At 47.4% G+C, this 8,774-nt stretch overlaps 1 protein-coding gene across 4 annotated transcripts in view; it reads right to left on the bottom strand.

Annotated features, from left to right (window-relative positions):
- Positions 1-1,450: 1,450 nt before the first annotated feature.
- The window catches only part of LOC106947966 (filamin-C-like), a 28,830-nt gene continuing 21,506 nt past the window's right edge, over positions 1,451-8,774 (bottom strand). For 3 of the 4 annotated variants that reach the window (XM_015033345.1, XM_015033343.1, XM_015033346.1), the window contains 12 exons: positions 8,431-8,634; positions 8,195-8,347; positions 7,920-8,042; positions 7,530-7,784; positions 7,174-7,449; positions 6,473-6,610; positions 6,231-6,346; positions 4,801-4,933; positions 4,520-4,696; positions 3,610-3,828; positions 2,924-3,145; positions 1,451-2,141 (listed from right to left, as the gene is read on the bottom strand). In XM_015033345.1, coding sequence (XP_014888831.1) covers positions 1,954-2,141; positions 2,924-3,145; positions 3,610-3,828; positions 4,520-4,696; positions 4,801-4,933; positions 6,231-6,346; positions 6,473-6,610; positions 7,174-7,449; positions 7,530-7,784; positions 7,920-8,042; positions 8,195-8,347; positions 8,431-8,634 — 2,204 coding nt within the window. In that variant the 3' untranslated portion in view covers positions 1,451-1,953. The remainder of the gene's footprint in view (positions 2,142-2,923; positions 3,146-3,609; positions 3,829-4,519; positions 4,697-4,800; positions 4,934-6,230; positions 6,347-6,472; positions 6,611-7,173; positions 7,450-7,529; positions 7,785-7,919; positions 8,043-8,194; positions 8,348-8,430; positions 8,635-8,774) is intronic. The other variant, XM_015033344.1, reaches the window with a different exon arrangement.

The raw sequence follows: 8,774 nt of genomic DNA, 5'->3' as shown, positions 1-8,774 counted from the left end.
TCTCTGCCTCTCCATGGCCCCCAGCGTCGTGTCAGAGAGGAACCAGAGAAAATTAGCACCTAATTATAGGCTCCTCTCTGTGAAGAATGGTACTGGTGCCCATGGAGTGTGTCACCGTGCGGGGGCTGCTTGGTTGACTCACTGTGGGACTCGGGCCTGAAAACAACGCAGAGGACAGAGAGAAACACACATACGCACGTAGGTCATAGAGCGACTACACACGCAGACAAGAGACGCAGGGCTGCTCCACCCTCCTCCTCCTCCTCCTTCTTCTTTTTGGTTGGTTTGTGCCTCAGCAGGGTCCCTTCCCCCTTTGTGAGGGGCGCCGCAACAGAAACCACTTGTTTCGTTTGCGATCCAACAGGATTAATTACACACACAACGGAGGCCTATGCCCCCTGGTTTCTGCTCTTCGTCGGCTCCCCTGTGTGCTGGCTGGCGGCGGCGGCGTAGTTCGTCTTCAACGGGAACAATGGAGATTTGTGTTTAGGCATATATACAGATGTGAGCTTGAGTATGCTGCCATCTTGTGATTGCATCTGGACATGATTATAAATCAAGACGGCCGAGAGAAATAATCTCGGTGAGCTCCTGTTCATAATGCAACATCCAGTGGTGGAGGAGAATTAAAGATGGATGAGGAGCTGCTGGAGGCTCAGCGACTGGCACAGAGTTCAGCCTGCAGAGTGTAGCTACACACACACACACACACACACACACACACAGCGTTCTGCAAAGCCCTTCACACACACCTTTACGTTTTTCACATTTGTCGGTCTCGTTCACTTTGACGTGTGCTCATAAAATGAACACACATTAGCGGTAGGTGGGAGAAAAATGATAAATTGCACACTTTAACCGAACGAAAACTGAAAAGTGTGGCGTGTATTTCTGTTTAGCCCCCTTTACTCTGATACCCTTAAATAAATGTCAGCGCATTTGCGTACAGACGTTGCCAAGTTAGTAAGTAGACTATTTTGTAATTCAGTTTTAGTTTGAACAGAGCTGTTACGAAACAGCCTCAGTTTTGTTAATCCTGTTGTGACGCGACAAAAAAGAAATGATTCACGGTTTTCAAAATTGTTCACGTTATTTTAAAGAAAAAAAGCTTATGTGTATGTATTCAGTCAATACCAAATCAGTACTTTGATGCGCCACCTTTACAGATGCAAGGCATTTGATGGTCTGAGTTTTGCACATCTAAAGGACAAAACATTTTTGCCAATTGCTCTTTGCAAAATACCAGAAGCTCTGTCTGATTGGACGGAGTGCATACACATCTTACCGCAGCTCTTCAGCTCCATTTACTTAGAACTTTGACACATAAGTGTGATTTCAGCAGCAGCTCTGATTATATGCTTACAGTTAGCTTAATTAATTATAAAACCCCACATTTTATGAGGAGTTGTCTGCCAATCCCGGACTTAATCACACAATAACTTCAGTCGCATTTGTCAGGAAAGTTAGTAAACAAATCTTTATTAGGTCTTCAGAGACTTACCAAAAAAAGGTTAATAACAACAACAAAAAAATCAATCTTTCATTCTTAAACCATACAAAAACCACGTAACATCACACTTAATACCTTCAATAACTCCAGCGTCTCTTAGCGTTTGCATTTTGTTGAGACGGAGAACATTTTATTAAACAAGCTTCACTCAAGCCCTCTTAGGAAGTCTGTACCGGCTACATTCCTGCAAATGTGGATGCACAGCTACGTCTCGAGTGCGTTACTCGGCTTCTGAAGTACATGAAATAAACAAACAAAAAAAAAAAACTTTGGCACATTTGATATTCAACCATCAGTAAAGCTGCAAGCAGAGATTTTTCTTGTGCTTCACGCATGAAGACCCGAAGAAGCTTGACCGTCGTTTCACAGATGATCAGAAAGGAGTGGAGGAGAGAAAATGGTTTGCATTTGGCAGTGATTTTTTTTTGTTGTTTTTTTTTTTTTTAAGGTACAGTCACTTTGTAGGGGCTCCCCGGGACATTATCGTCGCCCCATTTGACAATGACGGTATAACTGCCCTTGTCCTTGACGGTGTAGGTGACGTTGTACAGCTTGTTGCCCATGTGTTTGACGTAAACCTCCTCACACGGCGCCAGGGGTCCGTGCACGCCCACCATCAGCATGTTGGTACCTGGACAGAGAGAGGGGGAAAATAAATAGAGATTTAAAGCTACCAGCTTGACTCTTTTCACAAACCTGAGAACTATAAGTTATAGTAAGTTTTCTTATCGTTTTGGTCATTTGTTGTAAATGCTTATTAAATTGAGACAAAGTCGACACTTTCCGAAAACAAGCTCCCACGGGCAAGTGCTTCTGGTGACGTCACATAAGGCAAATGTTTATTTGTGTGTTCTTAATACATGTTTTTCCCCTTTCTCTACATCTGCAGCTTTTTTAAACATATTTCACCTTTTATAGATGCAACAAAACGCTTTGAGCTAAATGTGAAAACCCTTCATGGATTTCAGAAAAACCTGGAAACACTTGAGTCAAATTCCGACTCAGAAATGTAAAGTTAAAGTTTGTGCAGCTCAAATGCTCCTAAAATCGCAAATCTAGGTTGAAATCTGTCGAAAGTCACTTAATGTTTTACAGATCAGCTCAATTCTTGCGCCTCTTGTGACGTCATCAACCCAAATACATACAGAGCAGATTTGATTTGATTTTTCCAGTTTTCTTTTGCAAAACTGAATTTTGTAAAACCATGCAGAGGAAGTCAAAACTTTAACACTCATGTACTGAAGTGTTTTTTTACTCTGACTGTATGTCAGTGAGAAGAATAACGCTCCCGGATGGCATCTTTAATGATCACGGCGGCCGTTGGTCGCCAATGCATCCAAGCAGACGGAAATTCTTCACGCTTGGCATGTGTGGACAATTTTCCGATACTTCCTAAATTTATCCTCTCCTCACCTGCTTTGCTGCAGTCAACAGTGAAGTTATTTTTCTGCCCGACCAAAGCCTTGGACAGCCCCGCTCCGCGACAAACCACCTTGCTGGCGTCGCACGTCAGTTTGGCTGAGGTGGCGGAGGAAGACGAGCTGTAGGCGCCGCCGACTTTGGAGGTCTTGGTGACAGTTTCGACCAAAACGGAGGAGGTCTCATGGAGGCTGTGTCCCCCTGACAGCCGGACGCCTGCGGGAGAGGAGAGAGAGAAAGAGGGAAAAAAAAAAAGAGAAACCTTATCTAAAACTGTCGTGGTTTGGACACGGTTACATAACCCACTGGGTATTGACAGCGAAACGAGGAGAGCGCAGAAGCAGCTGCACCTGGGAGAAGTTCTCACAAAAGTGAGAGAAAGTGGCCTGAAAAAAATATTTATTATGACTCAAGGATAAAATAAACTTTCACAACTTGAATCTTTTTTTTTTTAAATCACATTAAAAAAAAAAAAAAACTGACGGAAATGAACTGCTACAGCCAAGAAGACTGGCAGCTTTTATCAAATAGGAGCACAGAGACACACATTACATAACGTTGTTTTGTTGGGTTTTTTTCCCTTTCCAGAACTTCCACACTTTTTTTCAGCAGAACATTTGTCTCATTACGGTGACATTTGTCATCCACAGATCAGATGGGAGCATGACTGTCGCGCAGACCTGTGATTTTGGCTTTGAAGGGGCTGCCCACTATGTGCTGCGGTCCGCCGTATTTGATGGTGATGAGATAGTTGCCGGGCGCCATCGGCGTGTAGGTGATCCTGTAGCCCTCTGGACACTCTCGACAGTCCATCTTCACCTTGGAAGGGCCGTCGATGTTGACCGACAGAGCGCCGGAGCCGGCGTTGCAGGTGTTGACCACGAACTCCGAAGGCACACCTGTAGGGACGGAGGGCAGGCCTTAATACGGTGGCGCCAAAATCGCCGAGTCAAACATACAGGCGGACCAAAAAAAAAAAAAAAAAAAAAAATCTAAAAAAAAAAAAAATTATCTTTTTGTGTTTTTGTAGGAAAGGAAAATTCAAATCACTGTAGATCCAAAACTCAGAGTTTTTCGTGTTACTTAACAGAAAGCCATCCAGTCTTCACATTCTTTTGGGCTCAGATGAAAAAAAAAAAAGTCTGCCTACGCTCAGCAATAACAACAGACCTTCACTCTCTTTAAAAGTGCTTTCTGTACTAAGAGAGGTTTAATAAACCATATAGAAGCAAATTTGGGTTTTATGAAGCCCAAGTTGAAGTCAGTTTATAAGCGTGGTCCTATTTTAAAGTAAAAAAAACAACAACAAACAAACATATTTATTAAATACTTTGTGTTGTACTTAATATTTCCCATTGTAGAAAACATTTATTTGTCAATAATAATTTTGCTCTGATTAAAAAAAAAAAAATCTCCATCTGCATCAACCACCTGTTGTCAGCCAAGCACCCACTGACGGTCCCCGGGCCGCACTTTGGACACCCTTATCTTAAATATAGCTCCTCATTTGCTGAACGTAAACACACACCGACACGTTAGCGGTCTGTGTGTGTGTGTGTGTGTGTGCGTGTGCATGTGTGTGGGACGTGCCTGTGGTTCCTCCCAGCAGCCCGGCTCCGTGGGCCGTCACCATCCCGGGATCGGCGATCAGACCCGGATCGCCCACTCGCACGTTGAAGGGGCTTCCGGGAATGTGGCACCCGTTGAACTTGACGTCGATGGAGTGAACGCCGTTCTCGCGTGGAATGAAACGGATTGCGCTTTTGTCTTAAAAAGAGAAAAGAGGGAAAACAAAAGTGAAAACCACTCCTCCTGCAATGATGTTCTCCCTGTTGGTCTAAATACGATCATCCGGGTATCTCGCTCCGTACCCCCGTCCAGATCGCTGACGTAGCACTCCTCAGATGATCCGGAGGGCGTGTGAACTTTGGCGTCGACCGCACCTCGGGCCCCGTTGCGCTGCACCATGAAGGAGGCCTCCTGATTTACTTTCAAGTCCTTCTCCTAGAGGAAAAAAACCCCCCAAAAAAACAGATGAACACAACCTAAATTTACAGGCATCGTCACCAAACAAACTAATTTCGGGCATTTGATATCTAGCTGTGGAGAAGCCACACATTTCATTTTGTAGCCATCAACAAGCTTCTGGGAACAATTTTTGCTGGAAATTTGCCTGCTCTTCTCATCAGCGCTTACTTTAAAAATTGGTTTGTTTCCTGGCACGAGTCCCACTTTTAATCACGGTCCATTAATTTTCAACGGGTTTGAGCTCTGGGCTTTGAGGAGGCCATTTAGGAAGCTTAATGTAAGCCCTCCAAAGCTATTTTTGACTTGTGTTTGGGATTTTGGTCCTGTTAGAAACGCCGAGCTGCGTTCGAGTGTCGGGCACCTGACCCAAATCCTTTCCCGACCACAGAGAGCTGCTCGTAATGTTCAGGATCTGCCCAGAAACCACCTAGGCTCTAGTCGAGGTGATCGAAAGCGGCTGGAACGCCAGCGTCGCCGTCCACGCTGAAGCTGACCACTTTTTCCTCACTTTCTTCTTCTACTACTTTGCAATTATTCGCGGTCAACTGTTAACGTTTTCCTTCCTTTTCAGTAATCTCACCACAAAAGCTACAATCTGGCCTGGGAGAGAAAATCCAAAGTCAATATATGTCGGTCATGTCCGTGACAACTGCATGAGGCTTTCGTCGGGAGCGACTGTGGCCGCACCTGGAGGGGGACACAACCTGTAAAAGCTCTGAAATAGCCCACAGCGAGAGAGGCAGAAAAGAAAAAGGTTTACAGCGAAGCGTTGCCCCCCTAAAGCGAGAACAACAACGGCTCCGACCCGGACACAGACAGCCCCCACGCTTAAGACACTTCAGCTGGCTCTTAGTGTCACTCAGATCCCTAAAAACGTTGCTTTTAGCTTTACGTTAGCAGATAAAACAAAAACGCTCCTCTGCGATGGCTGTAAACTCGTAAAGGTGTCTTTATCCGCCGCTCCGAGAGAGACGCGTAAAAACTGACGGCGGGCCCACATAGCACAGCTTGTATTGCCCCACATTAGCGAGGGACAGTTAATCCAGCCCTTCATCGCCAGCCAGCGTCGCAGCGTTACAGTCATGCAGACCGCTCCAACGCTGGCGCTCAATTACACTTCAAGGGCAAAGAGCTACGAGACGGAAATATCCGCCACAAATCACACTCACCATCTGCTGCTCGCCTCTTATATTTTGTATATGTGTATGTTTTATGTGCTGAGAATTAATTTGATTTTTATCGCCAGCGTGTGTGTGTGTGTGTGTGCACCCACCTGAAGGCTCGTCACAGTGAGCCTGCGGGCCTCGTCTGACAGCGTAGCGATCGGAACGATGAACGGGCTGTCAGGGATGTGTTCGTTGTTGAATTTGATTGACACCTCGTAGTCACCTGGGGAAGCAGACATGTTATTTACTTTCACAATCAAGTGAACCGCGGGGAAGCGGAGGGAGAACAGCTGGAGAGCCGACTGGTTAGGAGACAGAAATAAACAGCCTTCCGCTGGGAAGTCCTCACCTGGCTCCTTCACCACGTACGAGACGCCGCAGGAGCCGTCTTTCCTGTCCTCGAAGGAGATCTCCGCCTTGCTGGGGCCCTCCACGGCGATGGAGAGCCCACCGGCGCCGGCCTCGCGGGTCCAGATGCTGAATTCGGCTGGAGCGGGCGAGACGGAGGAGAAGTGACGCCTGAAACGTCCGTCGAAAATGAAACGGCTGCACAGAATGTTACTGATGGACTCGTTTGTTCCGATGACTTCATTTCTAAAGGAGCAGCCCGTGCACATTCGTTTACGCGAAGGACGCTGGATTTTGAGCGTCTGCTTCGGCTCGTTTTGATAATTACGGCTCACGCCAAAATTCAGTGTCTCAGAAAAATTGAATTTTGCGTAAAACTAACAAGAAAACCTTTTTATAATTTCACAAGGAGAACAAGCCATATTAGGCAACTGCGTTGTTATCTGGCTGTTTATCAAGGCCTACACAGGGAAAGTTAGGTGGAAGGAAAATGTGATAAAGAATTCTTATATCAGTAATGTAAAGTATCCTGTAGTATCAGAGAGTACCTGCATTCAATGCTTCCTTTGCATTACAATTTTTTTTTTCAGAAAAAGTTAATTTTTTTCTATCTTTGAGCTAGAACTAAAAGTTTGAATCGTATCACTCTTTCAAATGACTGAGCTGCCCTTCTGTAAGGATCTGACATCATTTCTGTCTTACTCGGCGCTCCGGCCACGCCTCTCTCCAGGCCTGGACCTCCCGCGCGGACCTTGTGGGCGCCGCCCTCGCCCATCGGCCCCACGGTGAACTGGAAGGGGCTCCCCGGCACGTGCTGGCCCCTGTACTTGACGTTCACGGTGTGGGGTCCGATCTCCTGCGGGATGAAGCGGACGCTGTACGTGCTGCTTCCTCCGTCCATGATGTCCGCGTCCACCGTCTTCCCGCTGGGGCTCGTCACCTGCGCCGTCATGGCCTGCGAGCCGCTCTCGGCTGCTGCCGGGGTCACACCCAAACAGGTTAGACGCAGTCGAGGTTTTCCACACCGAACAGTGCGGCTCGATCAAAGTCCGACTCACGCTCGGGCCTGGCGGCGATGCCGGCGAAGCTGCTGAGGCTCTCCCTGCCCAGAAAGTCTCCGAACACGTCTCTGAAGGGGCTCCCTCCGCCTCCTCCTCCCACCTGGGTGCTCTCCTCCACGCGCACCTCCCTCTTGGTCTCCCCGCCGCGGGTCTTGCTGATCTCTGTGCGCTCCGTGCGAGTGTATGTGTGGCTGCTGCGGGTGAACGTCCTGGTTAGCCTCTCCTGAGCGGAAACCATCTGGAACCAGTTTCCTGCGGAAAAGAAGCGGCGGTGAGCATACGGATGGAAGTGTGTGTGCCTGTGTGTGTGTGCGGTGCTGGCCTCATTTAGTCTAAAGCGCTCCACCGCCGCTCTGCGAGGGTTTTCTGGCTGTCTGATGTGCTCACCTGGGATCTTGAGGTTGAGGCCACAAGTGCTGCCCACTGAAGCGATGGAGGAAGCCTGTCTCTTCCTGGTAATGCTCTCCTTAATCCTCCCTTCTCCGGTCACCTTCACTGTGAAAGGACTTCCTGCAGGAAACACAGAGGGGTTTTTTTATTTGAAGAAAATGTATAAGATGCTGGTCTAAGTAGTTAGTTTTGCTTTTTTTTTTGTTCAATTTTCTTCTATTCAAACTTCTTTTCCCTTTCATTTTTCCCCCCACAGTATCATTTATTCCAACCTGGGATGTGCTTTTCAGCGAACTTGATGTTGACGATGTAGCTCCCAGGTTCTGTGGGGCAGTAGGTCACCCTGCACGTCCCGTCCTCCACGTCTTCGCAGTTTATGTCCACTTTGCTCGGACCCTCGATGGACAGCGCCAAACCGCCGTAGCCTTGCGCACAAACCGGAACAAGCGATCAGAGCCGTGTTTCGTCCCGACCTGCGGGCCAAACGGTCGGGACGCCGAGAGCCTACCAGCGTTCCTCGTGTCCACGAAGAATTCGGCCATTTCGAAAGTGTGCGCCTCCACCAGGCCTTTCCCGAAGGCCTTCACTCGGCTGGCTTCGCCAATCTCCGACTGGCCGACCATTATTTTGAAAGGGCTGTTGGCCACGTGCATCCCATTCTTCCTCACGCTCACCTCGTGCTCGCCGACCTCCTTCGGGGTGAAAGAGATGCCTGTTGCAAAATAATCAAAGTAAAGAAAAAAAAAAAAAAGAATTGAAGTCAAGACAGAAAAATTACACACACAAAAAAACGGGGCATTTCCTCGTAACCGACTACAAACGTCAATGAACGTCTTTGTGTTGGGATGTTAT

This window comes from Poecilia latipinna, unplaced genomic scaffold, assembly GCF_001443285.1.
Source record: "Poecilia latipinna isolate Pla-1442-1.1 unplaced genomic scaffold, P_latipinna-1.0 Scaffold265, whole genome shotgun sequence".
NCBI classification, from domain to species: Eukaryota; Metazoa; Chordata; class Actinopteri; order Cyprinodontiformes; family Poeciliidae; genus Poecilia; species Poecilia latipinna.
This window is presented reverse-complemented; position numbering and strand designations above follow the sequence as displayed.